This window comes from Phocoena sinus, chromosome 1 (genome assembly GCF_008692025.1).
Source record: "Phocoena sinus isolate mPhoSin1 chromosome 1, mPhoSin1.pri, whole genome shotgun sequence".
Classification (NCBI taxonomy): domain Eukaryota; kingdom Metazoa; phylum Chordata; class Mammalia; order Artiodactyla; family Phocoenidae; genus Phocoena; species Phocoena sinus.
This window is the reverse complement of record NC_045763.1, coordinates 65,426,066-65,451,122: the sequence shown is the minus strand read 5'-3', so window position 1 is coordinate 65,451,122 and position 25,057 is coordinate 65,426,066. Positions and strand designations below refer to the sequence as shown.

At 36.7% G+C, this 25,057-nt stretch overlaps 1 protein-coding gene across 1 annotated transcript in view; it reads left to right on the top strand.

Annotated features, from left to right (window-relative positions):
- The window catches only part of ERICH3 (glutamate rich 3), a 96,824-nt gene that overhangs the window by 56,796 nt on the left and 14,971 nt on the right, over window positions 1-25,057 (top strand). The window contains 3 exon segments of the mRNA XM_032641021.1: window positions 18-319; window positions 5,295-5,525; window positions 14,682-15,140. Coding sequence (XP_032496912.1) covers window positions 18-319; window positions 5,295-5,525; window positions 14,682-15,140 — 992 coding nt within the window.

The following is a 25,057-nucleotide window of genomic DNA, read 5'->3' as shown; positions in this document are numbered from 1 at the left end:
GTTAATATTTTTCCTAGGTGCATTATTGCAATGGGCCTTGACAAAAAAACAACTTCACCAAAACCTAGGAAAGAAAAGAGTATTGAGAGAAGAGAGGGATTGATGAAGGGTGAGGGGAAACTGAGGAAGGATAGAGAGTACCTGATACCAAGAAGGAGAGAGATGAAGGGGAGCAAAACCTCAGCTTCAGCCATTTTTTCAGCTCAAGAACTACATACAGGGATCGGCGAAGTGAGAACTGCTGTTGAAGAAATGGAACGTAAAGAAAAGCCAGGACAAGAAGTCTGGGAAGATGACCAAGAAAACATATTTAAATATGGTAATGAGTAACACTGGGTTCTTTTGCTGTTGCCTGGTGTGGTCGTTTTGTTTAAGACTTTACAATGTGATTATAAAAATTTGCAAAAATATCCATTAAATGTTGTTACTCAGTTTCGATCTTCAGGCAACTGTGTTGCAGGTGAGGAATCCCTGACCACCTTCTCAACCGTTTTGCAAGGAGTTCTGTGTGGCCTGTCTTAGAGGAGGGCAGCCTAACTCCAGGGGGTTGGAGGTGCTTGGAGGGGAAGGCGGGAAAGGAGAGTTTGCGTCTGCGTGAGCCAGAGGCTCTGTTCACTTATGCAGGGAGAGACCATTTCACCAAACAGAATTTTGCCTGTTTTTTTCAGTATTTGATGTACTTGCTTTGGTGAAACTGATGCTTTGGCATCAGGTAGGAACAACCTATATGATTATATAGTGATAGAGTATTCTATAACTGAAAACATTTGATGTAGGCCTGGGGTCCTGGAGCTTGTGCGCATTTCTTGTTTTCTTGTTCTTCCCTTCCCTCCCCGCCTATCCCTTCCCCTCCCTTCCCCTCACTCTCCTCTCCTTCCTCTTCATCTTCTTCCTCTTCATCCTTCTCCTCTGCCTCTTTCTCCTCGTTTCTTTCCCCCCCTAACTGCATACACACACACACACACATATATATATATATATATATATCTCCTTACCTTATATATATACATACCCTCACCTTTTGATGTAGTAGATATTATTACTCTCTCCATTTTAAGAAAATGAGGCTCAGACATACAGAGAGAAAGTAGCAGAACTAAGTTTCATACTGTAGGAAAGGAAAAACTTTTCCCTCTACCCATCTTAGGTTCATTAACTGTATCCTTGTAAATGAAACTGACAAAAGAGATTAAAAAGGGAAAACAAGCAAAAGTTTATTAACAGGTGCATCGTGCATATGTATGGGAGCACTCAGCTGAGTAACTCAAAGGGGGGGTTAGAACTTGGGCTTATATGGCATCTTAATAAAAGAAAAATACATTTTTTCAAGAAGTGACAAGGCAAAGGAAAAGGACATTGAGCTTCCAGGGGCAACAAATTGTGGGAAGGCAAATATTATGTGGAAACTAATGGTAGATAAGGGCTAGTTCTAGTGAAGTTTGTTATGTTGATTCCTCTGGTGCCATCTCTGGGCTGCTAAGGATCAGAGTTGTCTCCTATGATTAGCTTTTGTCCTTGCTGGGAGAGAGGGGAGGGGAGATACCTTCAAATATATGTCCTGCTTTTAGGGAAATGGGGGGAGGGCAGAGAACTTCTCTTCTATTTACTACTTCTCAATTGCCTTCAGCTCAAAATAAACCTTATGCCCAAGTGGCATAGTTTGGGGTGGCATACTCTGCTACCCTTTAATACTCAGGCTTGTCTAATTCCAAAGCCCAAACTTTCAAACACTGTACGTATAACCTCCTCTGCTGTACAAGCTATCCTTGATGTTACCTGGTTGTGGGTGATATGTCCAAAGAATCAGAAAAGGGGAGCTGCCTGAGTGACCCTCTTGCACCCAGGAGACAAAGCCTGGATTAGAGGAGCGCTAGCCATTGGCTGGGATGAGTGTGGAAGGGCTGGTATCAGGAAAGGGGCATCTCCTAGGTCTCTTCTTCCCCACCTTCTCTAGTTGCCGCCCAACAGTTTCAGAAATCCAAGAAAATAATTACAGAGTTGTTACAGCATTGGACTTTATATCTGTTTATTACTGAAATAATGTGACTATCTAAAAAAGATTTCACTCCTAACACTTTGACCCAGCTTACCTCTCTCCATGATCCTTTCTAGTCTTCATTCTTATCTTAAACTGAAAATTTTACAATATCTGTAGATAACAATAGCAACAGCAGAGCAATTAACAAATGGGATGTGTTTTCGTGTTTTAACTTTCACAACATACAGGTATGTTTATTTAGGCCATGTTCAATTTCTGTATTTTTTTTTCTTAAACCAACATGGCCCGTGCTATGAGTAGCATACTTTATGACTATTAAACAGCTTTTCCCAAGTTCTTCCTTCTGTGTTGGCTCCTTAATGGACTTTAAATGCCCATTTCCATTTAAGGAAAGAAGAAACAGCGGAGCAAGGCTTCAGCTCTCTGTAGAACAGCCGCTGATGGTTCAGGGCAGCAAGAAGCCTGTGAGGAGGTCAGCGAGGGAGAGCTGCGGAGGGATTGATGTTGACCTCGCGTTGACTTGCTTCCTCATTAGTGGGGATGGTAAACAACAAGCTAATTACCTTCTCTGGAAGAAGAAAGATGAGATGGGGAAACAGAAGAAATTATGAAAAGGGATACAGAAAGCATGCCACTAGTTTATTCATATTGAAAACATGAGTAGATGAGACAAAGGAGGTGTGCTTTGAGCTGTGATGCTAATGCAGTGTTCCTGGTTAATAGAAGGCTAATATTTAAATGTGATGCTAGAACAAAGCCAGGGCAGCCTTGAATTTCGTGTTTTGAGAGAAAACACTGAAGCTCCTGCCAAATAGGATTCAGGGATTGTTCTTGTGGTTCACTACATGGTCCTTCAGTTTTATGGTCTGCTTCAATAATATAACTGCGATTGTGTCCTAATTGTGGACACTTGTACGACTCTGATTTTAATCAGTTGCCTCCATTAAAGTGTATTGCTGTCGATAAAGCACATATTGTGTGTGATTTCTCCTATTCTATGACCAACTCTCTCCACCCCCAATCAGTCATGATTACTACTAATCTCTAACATTTATTAGGAGCCTACTGTCCTTGGCACTATACTAAGCATATTTTAGGGATTATTGCTTTTAATAGTCCCCATAGCGTTGTGAGGCAGGTACCACCCATATCATAGGTGAAGAAACTGAAGCTTAAAGATGTTGAGCAAATTGACAGGTCACACAGCTGTGCTTTAACTGGTACTTGGACACATGACAGCCTGACTCCAGAACCCTATATTTCACCACGCTGTAATATTGTTGATGGACTTGCAGCAATTTACTCATGTACTGTCTGGCCCCTGCTTATCTTGTGACCAGCAGCAAATATCTCTTGTTCCTAATGTGTTTTTCTCTGTGTGTGAATTCTGTGGCTAACTTCAACCACTCCTAGGAAGTCTTCCACAATCTCCAAATGACTTTCCATCCTTGTTTGACTCTATTCCACTTATTTGACACTATTTCACATAATTAATCATGAGTCCTATATAAAAATCTACAGCAACTGAGCCCAATAGTGTTAAAACGAACATTACTGAGGGTCATGTATAAAAACTCTTCTAACATGAGTACAGTATTTCTTGGGTACCTACGTCTTATTTCCTCAACAAAAATTGGAGATTCTTTGATGGGCAGGGGTTGTGTTACTGTAATGTCTTTTATCTTGCAATTTTAGCCTCTTCCAAATAGAAGGGTCTCAATAGAGTTATTGATTGACAGCTGACTAAACCAAGTGAGAAGCTATCCCATTACTTGGCCTGAAATATTTGAATCAAAATATTTGTTTTTATTAGTATGTCCTGTTTCCATTATGCAATATAAACTAATTTCTTCAACTTCTTGCTTATTTTATAATTTTGTTCTACTGATTCACATTTCTCTTTCTCCATATTAAATCTCTTTCATGAAAACTTTCTCGTGGTGAGTTCTCTTTGTTTGCCTTTTTTCATTACAGTTTCTGATCTCACTTTTCTTCTCACATCGCCCTCATCCCTTCTCTGCATTAACAGAGCTTTCTTCATATGCACAGGGCATGCATTTCTAAATTAAGTTTCCTTCATTGTGGCAGAGTAGACAGCTCTCAAGTAATTACCCGACAGGCCCCCACTGCTGGAGAAGAAGCCAGACTATCTAATAACTAAAACACACAAAATAGGGAAAACTTTATTTTTCCTGTAATTTTTATTTTAAAAGATAATTGTTTATTTGCTTAATTGGTTCTGCATGAAATCCTTTTGCTCTCTATCCTTGGCATGTTGTCACTTCAAGATTTTTAGTTTTTGGTGGAAGAAAAAGGGGAACAATTAAATATGAAAGGTGAAAAATTATAACCACAAGGGACAGATGGCGTTTATCTGATGTGACAGTTTCCTTTTTCTGCTACAGATGTGTTACACTTCTGAAGAAATGAAGCAAATTCATGACTGTGACAGGAATATCCTATTTTATAAGAATTTTTATCCTTGGAATGTAATTATTTTATTGATTGTAGGGATGAATAATGCATATGATTTCAGTTCTGGCCCAGATACAGAATCCTTCATAATGCCTTTTCTTGATGTCCATTTGGTTCTCTCAAAGAATGTGCTATTCACAGTGTTACTTCTCAGGGCCTTTGGACTTGATTAATTGAATATTTTCCACTTCACTATTCATTAACTTGATATCCAAATATTTTGAACATTCTTCCTACAAAATATGGCCTCACTGGGTCTCCAAATTAACTTTCATTATTATAATCCTGTTCTCTTCATTTTAAATTTATTTCTAATTTATTGTTTTCTATCAAGTTCTTCTCTTGTCCATTTTGGTTATTGTAGATGATGATGTCCATTTGTAAATGAGCTTTTTTTTTTTTTTTTTTTTTTTTGCGGTACGCGGGCCTCTCACTGTTGTGGCCTCTCCCATTGTGGAGCACAGGCTTCGGACGCGCAGGATCAGCGGCCATGGCTCATGGGCCCAGCCGCTCCGCGGCATGTGGGATCTTCCCAGACCGGGGCGCGAACCTGTGTCCCCTGCATCGGCAGGCAGACTCTCAACCACTGCACCACCAGGGAAGCCCCTGGAGTTTCATTTCTTTACTGCTCTTGTATATGTAACTGATTGCAATCTTTGATCATTTGCTATTAGTTTTCCATGTTCACTAACTGTGAAAAAGAAGTGAAGAAAGGCCCAGAGAGGGGAGGATAATGGAGTCAAAGTTCTCATTAAAATGAAATGGGTTAAGTATTAGGGATTCTATTTTCATTCTCATAGTGGAACTTTTCTTTTCTCAGAATATGAAGAAGATTTCGAAGCAGATGAGGAGAAACAAGATGAGAAAGCTAATGAAGGACAGGCTGATGATCCATTGAATGGAATGCCAAAGTCACCCTCAGATGATGAAAAAGATCTTTTAGACGCTGAAAAGGAGAGTGAAACCTCGTGGAAGGCATCAGATGCTGATGACAGTGTGAAAGATGAGGTTGATGGATGCTCTGAGAGTGAATTGGAAGAGGATAAACATGGCAAGTTGATTAGCTTATCATTTGACATAGGCTGTTTAGCAAGTGTACTCACTACTTTTCTTTTCCTTATGTTTAATGAGATAATCTTTTTTAAAAGACTGTTCGGAACCTGGTTCCCTAACGGAGGATGCTGATCAACCCCTCTTCCATAGATATCCAAATTATGGAGTCATTCTTCCATCCTTTCTCTTTCTTTAGTTTGCTGGGATTTTTCAGCAGGGTGTCACGTGAAGCTTGTAGTGACACATCTTCTGTTTATGTAGAAAGTTACTACCTTTTTTTCATCTCAAACTATCTCCTCTTATATACACACACATATACACCATTTTTGTGGCTTTGGAAAAATGAAAAGTAGCTCCCATTCAATTAAGGGAAAAGTTGAAAATTCCTCCCTTATGTTCATGTTTTTTTCTTAACTTACCTGGAATGCAGATGCTGGCATATTAGTTTATGGAAGGATTATTGCTCTTGGCAAAGCTTACCCCTTATAATTTTCAAATCTAAAATGACTCTGAATGTTCACAGGGAAAATACAGAGCTTTTCAGGTAGATAAAGAAACCCTCATTATCTGAGGCATATCTTAAATATTTAAGACCTTTCTAAACACCTTAAATTACCAAAATAATGTCCAAAGAAGGAAAACATTTCTGGATTTGTCCCATGAAAGTGTTTGGCCAAGGCTATGTGGGTCTTAGTAAATAAAATATCTTCCCTGGTACATTCTGGGCATTTATCAGTGATAATAATAACCCTGTCTTATATTTAAGTGTGTGTATGTCTTTGTAGTTTGCTTTAGACTAGAGAATGAGGTAACATTATGATGACTTTTTGAATTGCTGTCAATTTTCCTCATTCTTTTCACCTCTCAAATTTTTTTCTGTATAAGATCTCAAAATTTTGAATTCAAGGAATACATAGGGATTATACAAAATAAGAGTAAATTAAGTAATAAAGTAATCACAAGAACAAATATTTAGTTTGTAGTTCTATTCTGTTCAAGAATGAATTCAAGCAAACCTATTCTAAAATTTCATGCAGACATATACAAGACAATAAAATAAAGAACAGAAATTATTTAGCGTAAGAAAAGATAATTTTACTAGGAACTGCACATGAGACCGTGACTATGCTTGAACTAAAAATTTAATCCTGAACTTCCTGACAGAGTGAAGAGTGAAGCACAATGTGAAAAATTAGAGTGATTTTAACTTGCAATATATTTGAAAACAAGTTTTGCTGCCATTTTATTATAGTTGAAAGAACTACTCTATATTAATGATCTAGCATTGAAAAATTTTTGTAAAATCTTAAATTAGGCCTTTAATTTCTCAATAGTTACATTTTATGTTTCTAGGCATGCCGAAACATAGCTTTTTCCCCTCATTTTGAATATGAATATGGGATTTAAGTTTATATTCCTATATGACATAGAAAAAGTTTAAGAATTCTATGGAAAAGTGATGTCACCTGAATCAAATTTTAAAGAAACTATACAAGTGACTTGGACCTGGAAAAAGATTGAAAGTGTGTTTGCATATAAATATAACCGGTTCAGAACAAAGAAGGACTCAGTTTTTAATTTCTTCAATAATGGTGGTGAATTATCAAGTACTGATTTCACAAAGGGTCAGTACATTATTTCAATATATGGTAATCTGGGGATTATTTTTGTACTGCATAATCAACTTGTTTTCTTGGGATCAAATGGATTTTCTTCCAAGATAGAGTAATTTTTTCTGTTTAAGCAGACAAGGATGCAGGCAGTACTTGAATCTTACTTCAAGGGAAGGCTTTAATCATTTAGACCTGTAATTACTGAATAACTGATAGTGATGGGTCAACATTAACACTGAATACTACTTGCATTTAAATAACTGGAATCTTATGTTTAAAAAGGTATCCTATAGGTACTGTTCATTAAGACTATTTTGTGCTAAGTGCTGTGCTAAATATTTTACATGAATTATCTGATTTACTTCAAACAACCTTAAAAAAAAGCAGGTACTTTTAATCTCCATTTCACTAGTAAAGAAATGTGGAAATGATGAGACTGAGTAACTCACACAGCCAGAAATGGGTGGAGCCAAGACGCAAAATTCAGAGCCTGGATTTTGGAAAAAAACAATATAACATTTCTCCAAATCAGCCAATATCCACTTATCTAAAATTAAAGCAAGTCCCCCCAATAAAAGGATTTTGTTTCCTTAAGAATGTACATTTTAGAGGCATTTACCCTGAACTCTTCATCTTATCCTATTTTTTAGCCTCTGTTTTTTTGTTTTACTTTTAAACGGAGGAAATTAAAATGGACATTTTCTAATTTTACCCAAATTTACCTCTCTCCTTCCTGGATGGACTCCCCCAATCCACTTCCAGTCCTTTTGCTTGTTTCCAATTCATCCCCTTCCTCTTCCATGAGACTCTCCTACTTCGGCAGCCTTCACTGAGCTCTTTATTTTATGAAACTCTATCGTTCAGCAGTTGATTTTTCACTCATTGTTTCATGTGTGTTAAATTTTGCCCCTCAAGCTAATTTAATAACACACAAATTAATTATACTACAAAAGCTAGGACTGTATGTTGTCCTTGTTATTCCTCACAGAGATAATTTCCTAAAGATATTTTGTGAATATTAAGCAGTTACTTGATAAACACCAAGAATACTAAAACACTTTTGTTAGTGCCATGATATCTAGTTACATTTATACTATATGATTATTACTGGAATTTTATTAAAAACATTGTATAGAGTTAGCTGCATTATGGAGATATAGAACATATAATATTTTAAATAGATGTGTAATGAAAGCTATCAGAACATATAAAATCTAGTCCACAATGTTGGGAAATTTAAGAGCTAACTGCTCTTAAATTAAATTGGCTAACTATTTTATTCTGTTTTTTCAATAACGATGTTATTAAATAATCCTTTTTAAGAGCTCCTTTGCATCCTCGGTATTTACATTAAAACTCTGCCATTATTCTGAAGTAAAATTTCATTGCTTACTACTGTTTCTTTCCTCCACCACCAGGCTCCTTTATTTTCCATCCCTTTATTTTGATAACCTGACCCTGCGTTATTCAAAAACATGCTTTGTAGCATGAGGAGTATCAGAATTAGATATTTCATCCAGCAAACAAGAAATGTGCATTAAAAATGATAATGACATGATAGATTCCTTGGAACAATCTATTGAAAAGCCAGACAGCACTTCATCTTCAAAAGTGTAAGAGGCACATTGTGACCACTGAATCCTAGACACTGGTACATCCTTTTTATTGACATGATTAAGAATCTTGCTGTTAGTGTTTGGATGTGTTTCATTTGAACCTGCCTGCACCTGTTCCCAGAGGGCAAACAATTGCCCAGGCTGTCACTCTTGTGACAAGTCGGCCCCATTTAAACTGCCAGTGAGCAATTGCATCGGCCCGCCTTGATGAATACACTGTGCTGAGCAGCCTGCAAATGATGGAGTGCCAGGGACTGCATGCCCACTAAGAGAGGACCCTGCTTTAGGAATGATGTGTGAGACTTCCCATCGTTTAAAAAGAATGACAGATTCCTTTTCTCTGTGTTTGTGTTGGCAACCCCAGGAGCTAATTCACCAGTTGAAAATATATTGTCATAGATGAATGTTATAAAGTTGAGGGGAAAAGTGTCATGTTGCTGAGAATAGACTTTTAGGGACAGTTTGGATGATAGTACCTGTGAGTAAGAGGTAAAGACTAAGTAGCTCCTTATGAGAAAGAGAACGGGGGGAAGGGGAGAGAGAGAGACAGAGAGAGAGAGAGAGAGAATCTGTTCCCAGAATACAAAGAAAAGAACATAAGAATTAAAGTGAAATTTTTTTCTAGTAAGAAAGATAGTATTTTACTTGTGCTATTTTTCAGTCTGTTGAATAAGTAAGCCTTAAAGACTTTGAAAATCTCAGAATCACAAAAATATTCTGTTTACTTGATTTACTGACTTCCAGTATCTCACTCTTCCTTTCTGGGCCTGACTATGGGCTTGAAGGGATGCATATGAGGGAAGCCTTCTCCTTCTGTGTTGAAATTGTACATGCTATGAGACCACGCTCTGTGGACTTCATAGTGTCACTTGACTCCTCCTCGGACCAGAGAGGGTTAGGGAAAGATTGTAGGCAACTTTTGGCTAGAATCTATGTCTGTGATGTTTTGCATGATTAGTCACATTTTAATTTTTCTTAATTGTAAGCATTCCTCAATTCATCTTCACTTTTGGATTGTTGAAGTAGGAAGTCATGGCTTGCAGGTGAATACTTAAATGCAGCATCATCTTTTAGTTCACATAAAGTACTTTTCTATGAGGTATTTCTCTACAGTTTTGAATCTGCCCTGTACATAGTGATGGCACTACTGAGGCACTCAATAAAATCTTGTGAAATGCATGACTGGTTGACTAGATTAATGGACAAATGTAAAAAGATTTAAGCAGCAAAATGTGATACACGATTTGACTATATTCTCAGTATTTTAAGTATTTAGAAAATCCAGTTAAAGGTAAATAAGGAGGAACTTTTAAGCTTTCTTCTTCTCCTGCATTTACTTTCGAGATATATATACAAAGTAATGTGTATATTTGTCTCATTGCTAAATTGATAATGAATTACCAGTATGAGGACATATGTTCTCCCTTACACCAAATAACTAGTTACTGTTCATGGATGAAATTCAGTGATTTCTGCTTCTATTGTCATTAAGCATACACTCATTTGACGATATTTATTGAGTACAAAACACTTGTCTAATCAGGTATTATTGTACATGAAAATATTCACCAAACCACAGTATCTAATATAAATATGAACAGATTTTGGTGAACTCATGAGTATAATCTACAACTGTTAATATAAGGAATAGTAGGACATAAAAATTCATATGTCAAGGCTAATTTGAAGAAAATAGGTGTGACACTTATGCAGATTTTTCTGTGAAAACTTGGACCAAGGAATTGGCAAAGAGACATAATTTGTGTTAGAACTCAGAACAGTATTGGGTCCACTGGGTTGAGATACATGGTGTGTTATTGGAGTGATCTAAATTTTTAACTGAATTTTCATATTTGAGTTTGTGAACTTAAATCGAGGTGTCTCTATGGCTTCAGCTAGTAAGCTAAAAACAAAGTAGTTAAAATCAGGACATTAGTGGAGGAAATAATGAATTTAAACTGTAGTAAAACAATGCATCATGCTAGTGGGTGAAGGAATGATTGAAAACTGAGGTCAGGACTTGTCACTGGTTCAAAACAAGCTACATAGCTATGGATCACAATAAGAGTATAACAGCTTCTGAGAGAGCTACCCATGGTCACTGTTAAGAGAATGAACAAATACCTTAATAAATATGTGTAGTTGATTTATTGTACTCATGCCAAAGGAAGCAATGTCTGTCTAGAGTGTGTAATCTCCATGGAAGCAGGGACCTGGCCTGCTTTTTACTCCATTGTGTCCTCAATACCAGAACATTGCCTGAAACATAGGATGTGCTCAGTGTGCATTTAGTGAATGAATGAATCTCTGTAAGTGGCTAGGAAGATGGAGGACAACTCAGGACCTCAGTTACAGAGAGAGAGCAGAGTTCATCCTGAATTTGCTGGACTGGTGCTGACTATGGATGTGTGTGTGTGTGGTTGGTACCTTTGGTCAGATATATATCAAATTGACTAGGCAGGCAGTGCAAACAGTGGAGATTACTGACACATATATAGTAGAATATGTAAAACTATTTTCCATCTTCATCTGTAGTGGTAACAGTGGGAAATCTAGCTAAGAGAAGCAATAGTGGGGTTCATGACAGTGGGTGCCCTCTGTTTGAAAGCCTTTTGGCAGGTAGAGTGGTCTTGGTTTTAATACGATGGGTCATTACAAAAGAAGTATTTACAAAAATTGCTCCTTTATAGCTAATGGACATTGGGTATTATTTAACTCTTCCGTGGGCCTTACTTTCTAGATCTAGAAAAAGAAGATACTAACTACTCCATGGGATTAAATGAGAATGTTTGTAAAGTGCTTACCTCAGTGCTTGGTACAGAGTAGGTGCATAATCATGATCAGGTTTTATTTTTTTCCTCAATAAATGGTAACTGTGACTACTATGCTTAATGTGATATACAGGGTGAAATCACAAGAAAGAAATTTATTAGAATATACTTATCATGTATGATATCAGAGAGAGAAGAAGACTGAAAATCATAAAGCAATGATTATTTGATTTGGTGAGATTAATTTTTATCATGTAATTTCTGCAATGATTTATGGAGAGCAATAATTGGAATTGATTCCCATTTTACAGCAAAGAAAACAGAGCCTTAGAGAAGTTAAGTAGCATAACCAAAGTCAAAGCTAACGAGTAGCTTAGTCATGATTGGAACACCTAAGTTTGTCTTACAGAAAAACATAGTATTTTCTCTCAAGTTCATGTTGCATGAAATAGTAGTGACAGAAAAGAAGGAATAGTTATCAGTGAACAGTTATGATGACATGAAAAGAGAAAACAGTGAAGGATTGGGGACTGATTGAATGTGGAAAGAGAAAAGTCAGAGATCCTGCTTAGGGTGTAGAACCATGGCACCAAACACACTGGCTTTGGCCAAGGACTCAGGCAGTGGGTGCAGATCGGGTCCCTACCATGAAGACCAAGGGCAGATTCTTAGCATCAGTACCTGGAGGGAGCACTGGAGAGATAAATGGAATTTGGTAGGAGGCAGAGCTGTTTCCTAACATGCCTCCAAGACAACTTTTTCCCTCCTAATGAAAAAAAAAATTACAATTTATATATCGACCCTAAAATTCCTTTATATAAAATGTTCCTTTATATAAAAGTTTTCACATAAAAACTTTATTTCTAAGAGAATAAATAAAATTAGTGTTGAAAATCCCATTCCATGGCCCTAAAGCATTTTGAGCTTTTTGTAGGCACAGCCTGGCCCCAGTGTCTGTATGAAATGAGAGTGAGAAATGAGAGTGAAACGAAATTATACAGGGAGGTTAGAGAGAAATTTGAAAACTGAAATGAGTTTCTATGGGAGGTCAGGTAGCCTTGCCACTCAGCAGCCATTCATTCACCTGATCTTTCTTAAGGACTGACTCAAAATTGAACCAGAGCATGTTTCAGCCTTTGAAATAAAATAATGCAATTAACAGAAGCTGCTAAAGAAAGAGGAGCACTCTTCTTTTAAATTATGTGAACAACTCTCAGAGCCAAAAGTGAGAGTCCTGGTGTCAACATTCAGATGGTAGATACGGATATTTTTGGACGTGCAGAACCATTATAACATTGTATCCTAGCTAATTGTGCAATTAATGAAAACCACTGATCAAACAAACCACTAGCACATTGGGAGTTGTTTTTCTTTCTTAAAAAACAAATGTGAAATGCTTAAGAGAGGGGGAAATCATAGTCCCTGAAATTTCGGAACTAGTACAAATAAGATAGAGAACGACTGTCCTTGATCTGTACGTTCCTCACCGAGAGACAGCACATCCAGATCTTATACAATGGAGATAAAGAATGAGTGGCTGAAGTATGTGATTCCTTTGAGAAACAGTGGTCATCTGGTGCCTGCCAAGATAGTTGGAAGATAAGAACAAATGGAATTGTACTTAAGGGGTTCTGTTGCTTAAAGGCTTTTTGGAGTTTATTTTTTACTGCTGTGTAGAATCTCTCACATCTTTGTGGGAACTCAGTATGTCTCAGTGACTATACTTAAAATGCTAAGCCCTGTCATGGAGAGCCATTGGGGCTAGAGGGAAGAGGATAAGAGTAAAGACAGGTATTTCTTCCCTTAAACTCTGCCTCAGCTGCTACAGCCATCTGGGTAGCTGACAAGCAGAAAAAAACATAAACAGAAAAAAGAATCAGGAGCACACAGAGAAGAGCAAACAAGAAAGCTAAGCAGCTTGTAAGTATGGGCTATTTCATTTGAAAAATATATTCTATAAAAAAATTATAAACACAGGTCTATTTGGTTAAAAAAATGAAAGGCAAGTTTGTATTTTTCTGGCCCAAGGCAGTGCATCTTCCTTACAGAGTCAGTGTGTGTGTGTTACTTTCTTGGAGATTTTAAAAAGTTTTTGTGGGTAATAAATACGAAACCATTTTTGGCTCTGGTAAGTTTCCAGACTGCATGTCTCTAGCATCACATCAATGTACTGCATAGATATCCTAGAATCTCTTTTGCCGATTCTGTAGGTCCATCTCCAGCTTCTGCATCCTCTGTCTTCTTCAGAGGACAGCCCTGGGCTACTGGGTTTGCTTCACCCTCAGGCACAAAGAGCAAGGGAGTGCCAAGAGTTCATGTTCCCCCCAGGGTGGCCTGTAGCTATGTCTGACTGGAGCAGAGTATGGAAGCCCAGCTCCTTCCTCAAGGGAAGAAAAATTCTAATATAATTTAGACTTCAGAGGTTCCCATGGGATCAGGCTGAGGCTGAGATGTTGCTTGAAATAGCTCTCTTGATTGACTTCTTCCCTGCCCTGCCCTGCTTTACCCACACCCAGAAGAGTTTCTCTTGGAGCATATTTTTAATACATCACTGGAACATGAGTCCTCATCTCAGCGTCTGCTTCTGGGGAACCCATAAAAAAGACCAGATCTCACACACACGCACACACATGAACACAGACACACGCACACAAGCATTATCTCAAAGTATTAAGTATCTAGGTATTATGCAAATGCATAGATATTCTTACCATACCGAGCTACCAGGGTGTACCAGTATGGCGGGTGTTACAGTAGATAAAAATTTAAACTTTATGCACAGAGAATACTGTGGATACATCCAAGATGATAATGAGATAAGTGCTCTTGCTGAACAAGTGAAAGATTATTCAATTTCTTCTATAACAAAATAGATACTAACAAAGGTTTTCCAGTGAAATGGCTTTCAACAAATAAACAAATACAACTGGTTTTCAGTTAAATATGACTTCGTATTGAAAATTGTATAGACTCACAGATTACATAGGTCTTTCTTTATCATGACGATTATGTGGACTATATGGGGAAAGGGTATCAAATCTACTAAACTATATTAAAAATTTTAGTATGATTAATTACTAGCATAATTCCCGCAATTATTATTATTAAATTTCCCTTTATGGACAAGCAATGATGTCATTTTTAATTTTTGTAGATATAAGAACTGCTTCATCAACCTCATCCAAAAGTCACCCATATTCTAGTTGCAGTGAGGATGAATCTGCACTGGGGGACAGGGAAGCCCACGCTGAAAACAGTCCAAATGAAAGTGTCCAAAGTCCATCTTCCCAGGAGTTGAGTGAAAATGATGAGCCAGGAAAAACCCACCTTCCACTTGAGAATTCTCTAGAAATCGAAATTGAAGACCAAGAAATAATAAAAGTAGATGTGGAGACCAAGCCTCTGCCAATAGAGGAAAACTTGGAGAATGTTCTTGAAGAAGAAGCCGAGAAAGGAACCCGAGTGATTGCAGAGGGCTTATCTGAGAAGTCCAGGGAACATGTTTCCAAGGAAGAGAAGGAAAAGAGTAAGAGTAACCTTTGGGAAGGAAGCGCTGCTAAGGTGAAGGACAAAAAGGCAGGTCCCCGTAGGATGGATAAAGGTGGTAAGTATGGCCATTGAGTTGACCTGCCATTGTCTCTATGCATGGAAGCTGATCTTGGTCATTGCACTCTGCCAAAGCTTGGGAAATACTATTGTGATAATGCCGGAGGGATTCAATTTTTTCCTATTTCTCTCTGTGTCACATGATCATACATGTATTTTCAGCTTGTTGTTTTCCTTTATTGCATTTAAAAAATTACTTGATAATTCTTAAGTAGCCTGTTTCCTATTTTCTGTAAATTCCTTCCTATGACAGTTCTATCTCAAGAATCAAATAAAACACAATACATGTCTGAAGGCAAGGGTATGTGTAGCTTTTTAGAAGTTATTTAGTATTAGCAATGCTATTTGTTCTTATCCAAATATGCATTTATATGTATATGTAGCTAACATTGATAGGTGCTTGCTATGTGCCAGTGCTAAACACTTACATATATTAACTCGTCTAATCCTCACAACAGCCCAATATCCCCATGAGTTAGGTTCTATTATCATTATCTCCTTTTTACAGATGACAAAACTGTGGTTTGTAGAGGTTAAGCAAGATGTCAAGCATCATACAGCTAATAAGAAGCATTCCTAGGATTTGAATTCAGGGAGAGTGGTGCCAGTTTCTAAAGGTTTCCAATTTTCTCTGTGCAATAGGAATTTATAGTTAAATAAAAATTTCATAGAAAACGCCAAACTGCACTTTAAGTTCTCTGAAACTGAGTAACTTTCTGATCCAGGGGTTTCTTGGGTGTGTTAGACAGTTCCATTTGACACAGAAAGTCTTGAAGCATGTCCTAGGATGATCAGGCCCCAGTACCTTACACACATGGAAGGTCTGATACTTTTCTCAACTTTAGGAGGACAGTTAAAGGATTGAGTTGTGTCCTGTGGATGGCCGGTTGTGCCTGCAGCTATTCGGCTCTCACATAGTACGCTGTGCCCTATAACTTGTATCTCGGGCCTTTCCCTAATCTCTCCCATCTGTCTACCCTGCCAACATGGTGGGAATTCTTTTTGACTCCAAGGTAAAATTTGTTGTCACATTTTAATAGTACTAAAATTCATCTGCGTTTGAAAACTTATGAATGCTTTTAATGTCTATAACATTTATTTTAGAAACTTAAAAGCTGTTATTAAACCACTGGTGCCTACAGCTAAGAATTGAGGATGTTGAATAGTTATCTTTCCATTCAGTCATTATCATTAACCTTCTACTATGCACTGTGGTCAATAAGAAATGTGTAAGAGAGGGTTCCTTCCATAAAATGTTAAGAGGAAGGCTTGCCACGCCAATAACTGGACAAGGTCAGTAGTCACATGTAAAACCAGAGAAGGTACAAATGTTACTGGGCTTCAAAGGAGAAGATTCATTTGATGAAGTCACCTTGAAAGTTTTCGTGAAGGACGTATTTGAGGAAGGCTTTAAATGTTAGATAAGATTTTGAAGGTGGAATGGAGGAGGATAAAGCATGCCGAACAGCAGGAAGTAGCAAGGGCTATAACCCTGGAATACGTTAAACAAAAACTCTAGAATGACCAGTTTGACAAACTTCAGCCCACAAGCCAAATCTGGCCTACCACCTTTTCTTTTTGTATTGCCTGTGAGTGAAGAATGTTTTTTTCTCTTTTCTTTTCTTTCATTTTTAAAAGGTTGGAAAAAATCAAAAGAAGAAGAATATGTGATATGTGAAAATTATATTAAATTCACATTTCAGTGCCAGAAAATAAAGTTTTATTGGACTAGAGTCATGCTTATTTATTTACATATTCTTAGTGGCTGCTTTTGCTCTACAAGGGCAGAGTTAAGTAGTTGCAACAGAGACCCTATGGCCCACGAAGCCCTAAGGATTCACTGTTTGGCCCTTTACAGAAAAAGGTTGCCAACCTCTGCCTTAGAATTATAACATTAAGACCCCCAACATTTTCAAAATGATTTTGCCATATGTGAGTAAAGATTCTTATTAACATACATTTGAAGCCCTTTTATAAAATAATTCAAATTTTTGATCTTGGATTTTATCATTCAATTCTGGTACATGTAATGTATAATCTAGAAAATTTGTAGAATTTGGTAAACTGCTGACCAAAAAGGTACGGATGTTAAAGTTCAGTAGCAACATTGACATTATTACTAGTATTTCTTTTATTTCCACTTCAGAAAACTAGATTGTTTACCTGGATTTATGGAAGTAGACAACTTTTTGTAAAATAAGATGCACATGATATAGGTTGAAATTAGGGGATAGATAGAATAATAGAAGTATTCGACTAGGATCATATCACTTGGAAGAGAGTGAGGTTTTTTTGTGGTACTCGGGCCTCTCACTGTTGTGGCCTCTCCTGTTGCGGAGCACAGGCTCCGGACGTGCAGGCCCAGTGGCCATGGCTCATGGGCCTAGCCGCTCCGCGGCACGTGGGATCTTCCCGGACCGGGGCACGAACCCATGTCCCCTGCATCGGCAGGCGGACTCTCAACCACTGCGCCACCAGGGAAGCCCGAGAGTGGGTTTTTTTCCCCCCCTCTGGATTTGTGAAATGAAGAGTATATAGGTTTATTATTTTTCTCAACTATTATGGGAAACTTGTGTTCTTGACTTGATGACATCTATAATTTTAAAACATTTTGTTATTATCTTTTCATTGAGGTGAGTTCAACACTAGATGGCAACGTTTATGATTATTTATCTCTCTTATGCTCTAATATACGTACCAAACCTCTTTATCAGTGTTTATTTTTCATTAACAGCTTATGAAATAACATTTAGAAAATAGAGAAAAGAGGGCTTAAAATTATCTATAGATTTATCACACACAAAAATCACCTATAACATATGGTCAGTCTTTTTATTTCTAAAGTTAGAGTTTACAAGTTATGTTTTCATATTTCCATAAAATGTTATATTTTGCTTTTTATTCTTAACCTTATACCATAAGTATTTTTATGTTATTATGTAATCTTCATGAATATGTTTAATGTCTGTATTATTCCATTCTGTGGTTTGTTCATAATTTAAACATTTCCCTATTTTTCCTATTTTTCCTACTACTAGTAGTACTGTAGTATCTTATTACCTACGATAATTTGAAATTAATAATTATTTTCTTAGGCTAGGTTCCAAGAAGTTTACTTTTTGGATCAAACGTAATAGACATTTTAAGGTTTTTGAAAAAAATTTTTTTCTTAGAAATGATTGGTTGAAAAGTTTATACAATACAGACCAGATGAGAATAAGATGAAAGCTAAAGGCTTCCTTCCCTGGCCTTTATTCTTTTTCCTGAGAGATAGATAACTGTGGAAAAGTTTTTTTGTGTGCATGATTCCAGAAAATTTTCTCTATATACACACATATATAAGTGCATTCATATATTATATATATACAGACCTTATTTTTATATACAGATGGCAACATGATACATTTTTGTTTTACAACTTGCTTTTTTCACTTAACACTGTATCCTGAATATCTTTTTATATCAGCACATATAACTGTACTTTTATTCTTATTTACTGTGTATGTTATGCCATTGTATGGCCTTAGTATCATAACTTTGCAACTTTTCTTAAAAATATGTTGCCTTCTGTGTAAGAACTGGTAGATTTGTTCTATGGTCCATCTTCCACAAAAGAACAAAATTTCTGGATTACAGAGGCCCAGAGGCAGAGTGAATAAAGTACAGTGGAAAATAAGATATTAATAAGCAAAATAAAACAAAGATCATGTAAAATATTCAGAACGATGTAGAAGGATTATGGTATCAAAATCTAAGGATTAGTAGATTATGACAGCTGGGTGCTAATGTTTTTAAAATAAACTCAAGGAAATGATGCAATAAATTTGTAAATATTTAGAATAATAGACTAAAGGAAGTGACAGATATTCTCAAAAGCCTTTATATTCCTAAGAAAATTTCAGATAAACTAAACCAGGTCTTGAAAGTATCGTGAGTTATATTGATATTGATGCCAAGCAAAGAGGTTATGGTGGTTCCTCCTCCTTAACTGAGCCTTCAGTTAGGTGGCTGAGGGAGAGAGGGATAGAATCAAAGTTATATGCTTGAAATGAAGGTCATTTAGGTCACAGCTTATATGAGTTAGATCAGAAGGCTGGTGAAGATTGAAACGTGTGTATTTTATTTAGCTCCCTGATTAGAACCTTAGATTGCAGTGAAATGAGGACTGAGATAATGTGTAAAAGATTCTATCTCAGTTTGTATAGCACTGAATTAATCAATTTCAACTAGACCTAGAATAAAAATTGTGATTATGTTAAGAATAAGTCTATGGGCTAAAAAAATGATGTACAATGAATGATGTTTTGTTGAGTCTAAGTTAATACAACTTAATCTGAATTGTTTTCACTCAAGATCATAGCAATGGATAAATTTGTAAAGTACTATAGTCAATGCCTTCTTACCTTTCAGGCTGATAACATAAAACGATAACTTCCTTCTATTTTATAATATGTCACACTTAATTGGGTTTTGTCCAGTCCACCAACAAATCAGGTGAATTTATATAAAAGATGTGTCATGTGCAGTGAAGTGAGTAAGGTAAAAGATTATAATTGCTAGCTACAATGAGGTAGTGCCCTTGAGAGTTAATTCAGTATTATAGGGCATAGTGTTATTTTCGTGTGTTTATTTTTCTCTGTTATTTTTAGTTTAAGCTGTCTTAATGCATTGTGACACATGGTGTTCTAATGATGGAACAATTCATGTGGATTTGTGAAATTAATATAATTTATACATTATGAATATAAATAATATATTAAGAATAAAGTATCATATAGTATAAAGTAAAATGTATGTAGAAGTAGGCATTTTATACTTTTACATATGAATCAGCGGAAGTCATGGTGCTTGGCCAGGTAATATAGACCTAAAAACTGTTAGGACTAAAGTAAAATGCAATTTTATCATCCCATAGGCAGGATAGAATGGTCTCGAGGAAAGAACAAGAAAATCACGTGTTATGAGTTGCAGTCTAAATACAATTTCTGAATGAATTGTGAAAGCATATAGCTGTTTGTTTCAATAGATTTCTTCTGAAATACTTGTTAGGTATCTGCTTTATGCCACACTGTTCCTGGTGTGAACATAACGAAGTCCTTCCCTATATGGGAGCTTATATTCGAGGAGGAGATGTGCCTAACAAGTGAAAGATAAACATGTAATGGGGCATCTGGGCTAAGTGCTAGCAGAAAAGAAAGTCAAGGTAAGGACATAGAGTGATGGTTTGAGGAAGGGGTAGTATTTTTTAGGGCTGTCCTCTCTCAGTGAGGGACATTTGAGCAAAGACCAGAATGAGGTGCCGGGGTGAGCCACTCTGTCATGTGAAGAAGGAGCACAGGAAGCAGAAGGCCCAGCAAATGCACAGAGTCTAAACTGGGAGCATCGTTGTTGAGTGAAGAATTTGGAAGGAGGTCAGTGTGACAGGAGCAGAATGGACAAGGCAGAGACTGGAGGAAATGAGGCCAGAGGGAAAAACTTATATGCCATTGGGAGGAGTTTATTCTGAGGTAGGAAGCCATTGGAAAAATTAGTGCGTACAAATGACATGAGCTGAAAGTTTTGAAAAGATTCTTGCTACTGTGTGGAGGATAGAATTTAGCTTTCTGAGTATGTTATCTTCGAACAGCTGTGGTCTTGAGTTGTGATTAATCCTGGATCTTTGTAAGCAATGTTTCAATGACAAAGGTAACACAGGAACATCTCTACTGTATAGGTAGATGATGTAAGTCATGAATTTTGTCATAGTGAGTTGTTGGGAAGATAATTGATTGGCTACACAAAGAATGATCAAAGAACACGCAAAGTTTTCAAGGTGACTGGGAACTTGGAATAAACCTGCATATATATTTACTCAGCTTTTATTGCCTTCTTATGTTCTTAAAATTCAAATGAAAAGTTCTTGGCAAAACGTTCTTCTCATATAGAATTGCTCAAGATACTTAGCATTTTTTAAAAAAACATATTTATTGGCGTATAATTGCTTTACAATGGTGTGTTAGTTTCTGCTGTATAACAAATTGAATCAGCTATACATATACATATATCCCCATATCTCCTCCCTCTTGTGTCTCCCTCCCACCCCTCTAGGTGGACACAAAGCACTGAGGTGATCTCCCTGTGCTATGCAGCTGCTTCCCACTAACAATATGTTTTACCTTTGGTAGTGTATATATGTTCACGTTACTCTCTCACTTCCTGCCAGCTTACCCTTCCTCCTCCCCATGTCCTGAAGTCCATTCTCTATGTCGGTGTCTTTATTCCTGTCCAGCCCCTAGGTTCTTCAGAACCATTTATTTTTTTTTAGATTCCATATATATGTGTTAGCATATGGTATTGGTTTTTCTCTTTCTGACTTACTTCACTCTGTATGACAGTCTCTTGCTCCATCCATCTCACTACAAGCAAATCAATTTGGTTTCTTTTTACAGCTGAGTAATATTCCATTGTATATATGTGCCACATCTTCTTTATCCATTCATCTATCGATGGACACTTAGGTTGCTTCCATGTCCTGGCTATTGTAAATAGAGCTCCAATGAACATTGTGATACATGATTCTTTTTGAATTATGGTTTTCTCAGGGTATATGCCCAGTAGTGGGATTGCTCGGTTGTATGGTAGTTCAATTTTTAGTTTTTGAGGAACCTCCATACTGTTCTCCATACTGGCTCTATCAAGTTACATTCCCACCAACAGTGCAAGAGGGTTCCCTTTCTCCACACTCTCTCCAGCATTTACTGTTTGTACATTTTTTGATGATGGCCATTCTGACCAGTGTGAGGTGATACCTCATTGTAGTTTTGATTTGCATTTCTCTAATGATTAGTGATGTTGAGCATCCTTTCATGTGTTTGTTGGCAATCTCTATATCTTTGGAAAAATGTCTATTTAAGTCTTCTGCCCATTCTTGGATTGTGTTGTTTGATTTTTTGATATTGAGCTGCATGAGCTGCTTGTATATTTTAGAGATTAATCCTTTGTCAGTTGCTTCGTTTGCAAATATTTTCTCCCATTCTGAGGGTTGTCTGTTTGTCTTGTTTATGGTTTCCTTTGCTGTGCAAAAGCTTTTAAGTTTCATTAGGTCCCATTTGTTTATTTTTGTTTTTATTTCCATTTCTCTCAGAGGTGGGTCAAAAATGATCTTGCTATGATTTATGTCATGGAGTGTTCTGCCTATGTTTTCCTCTAAGAGCTTTATAGTGTCTGGCCTTACATTTAAGTCTTTAATCTGTTTTGAGTTTATTTTTGTGTATGGTGTTTGTTAGGGGGTGTTCTAATTTCATTCTTTTACATGTAGCTGTCCAGTTTAACCAGCACCACTTATTGAAGTGGCTGTCTTTTCTGCATTGTATATTATTGCCTCCTTTATCAAAGATAAGGTGACCATATGTGCGTGGGTGTGGCTCTGGGCTTTCTATCCTGTTCCAGTGATCTATATGTCTGTTTTTGTGCCAGTACCATACTGTCTTGATTACTGTAGCTTTGTAGTATAGTCTGGAGTTTGACAGCCTGATTCCTCCAGCTCCATTTTTCTTTCTCAAGATTGCTTTGGCTATTCACGGTCTTTTGTGTTTCCATGCAAATTGTGAAATTTTTTGTTCTAGTTCTGTGAAGAATGCCATTGGTAGTTTGATAGGCATTGCATTGAATCTGTAGATTGCTTTGAGTAGTATAGTCATTTTCACAATGTTGATTCTTCCAATCCAAGAACATGGAATATCTCCGCATCTGTTTGTATCATCTTTAATTTCTTTCATCATTGTCTTATAGTTTTCTCCATACAGGTCTTTTGTCTCCTTAGGTAGGTTTATTCCTAGACATTTTATTCTTTTTGTTGCAGTGGTAAATGGGACTGTTTCCTTAATTTCTCTTTCAGATTTTTCATCATTAGTGTAGAGGAATGCATGAGAGTTCTGTGCATTAATTTTATAACCTGCTACTTTACCAAATTCATTGATTAGCTCTAGTAGTTTTCTGGTAGCATCTTTAGGATTCTCTATGTATAGTATCATGTCATCTGCAAACAGTGACAGCTTTACTTCTTCTTTTCTGATTTGGATTCCTTTTATTTCTTTTTCTTCTCTGATTGCTGTGGCTAAAACTTCCAAAACTATGTTGAATAATAGTGGTGAGAATGGACAGCCTTTTCTGGTTCCTGATCTTAGTAGACATGGTTTCAGTCTACCTGATCTTAGTAGACATGGTTTCATCTTAGTAGACCATTGAGAATGATGTTGGCTGTGGGTTTGTCATAAATGACCTTTATTATGTTGAGGTAAGTTCCCTCTATGCCTACTTTCTGCAGGGTTTTTATCATAAATGGGTGTTGAATTTTGTCAAAAGCTTTCCCTGCATCTATTGAGATGATTATATGTTTTTTCTCCTTCAATTTGTTAATATGGTGTATCACATTGATTGATTTGTGTATTTTGAAGCATCTTTGCATTCCTGGGATAAACCCCACTGGATCATGGTGTATGATCCTTTTAATGTGCTGTTGGATTCTGTTTGCTAGTATTTTGTTGAGGATTTTTGCCTCTATGTTCATCAGTGATATTGGCCTGTAGTTTTCTTTTTTTGTGACATCTTGGTCTGGTTTTGGTATCAGGGTGATGGTGGGCTCATAGAATGAGTTTGGGAGTGTTCCTCCCTCTGCTATATTTTGGAAGAGTTTGAGAAGGATAGGTGTTAGCTCTTCTCTAAATTTTTGATAGAATTTGCCTGTGAAGCCATCTGGTCCTGGATTTTTGTTTGTTGGAAGATTTTAAATCACAGTTTCAATTTCAGTGCTTGTGATTGGTCTGTTTATATTTTCTATTCCTTCCTGGTTCAGTCTTGGAAGGTTGTGCTTTTCTAAGAATTTGTCCATTTCTTCCAGGTTGTCCATTTTATTGGCATATATTTGCTTGTAGAAATCTCTCATGATCCGTTGTATTTCTGCAGTGTAACTTGTTACTTCTCCTTGTTCATTTCTAATTCTAATGATTTGAATCTTCTCCCTTTTTTTCTTGATGAGTCCAGCTAATGGTTTATCAAATTTTTTTTATCTTCTCAAGAACCAGCTGTTAGTTTTATTGATCTTTGCTATTGTTTCCTTTACTCCTTTTTCATTTATTGCTGATCTCATCTTTATGATTTCTTTCCTTCTGTTAACTTTGGGTTTTTTTTGTTCTTCTTTCTCTAATTGCTCTAGGTGTAAGGTTAGTTTGTTTATTTGAGATGTTTTTTGTTTCTTAAGGTAGGATTGTATTGGTATAAACTTCCTTCTTAGAACTGCTTTTGATGCATCCCATAGGTTTTGGGTCATCGTGTTTTCATTGTCATTTGTTTCTAGGTATTTTTTGATTTCCTCTTTGATTTATTCAGTGATCTGTTGATTACTAAGTAGTGTGTTGTTTAGCTTCCATGTGTTTGTATTTCTTACAGATTATTTCCTGTAATTGATATCTAGTCTCATAGCGTTGTGGTCGGAAAAGATACTTGAAACAATTTAAATATTCTTAAATTTACCAAGGCTTGATTTGTGACCCAAGATATGGTCTATCCTGGAGAATGTTCCATGAGCATTTGAGAAGAAAGTGTATCCTGTTGTTTTTGGATGGAATGTCCTATAAATATCAATTAAGGCCATCTTGTTTAATGTATCATTTAAAGCTTGTGTTTCCTTATTTATTTTCATTTTGGATGATCTGTCCTTGGTGAAAGTGGGGTGTTAAAGTCCCATACTATGATTGTGTTACTGTCAGTTTCCCCTTTTATGGCTGTTAGCATTTGCCTTATGTATTGAGGTACTCCTATGTTGGGTGCATAAATATTTACAATTGTTATATCTTCTTCTTGGATTGATCCCTTGATCATTCTGTAGTGTCCTTCTTTGTCTCTTGAAATAGTCTTTATTTTAAAGTCTGTTCTGTCTGGTATGAG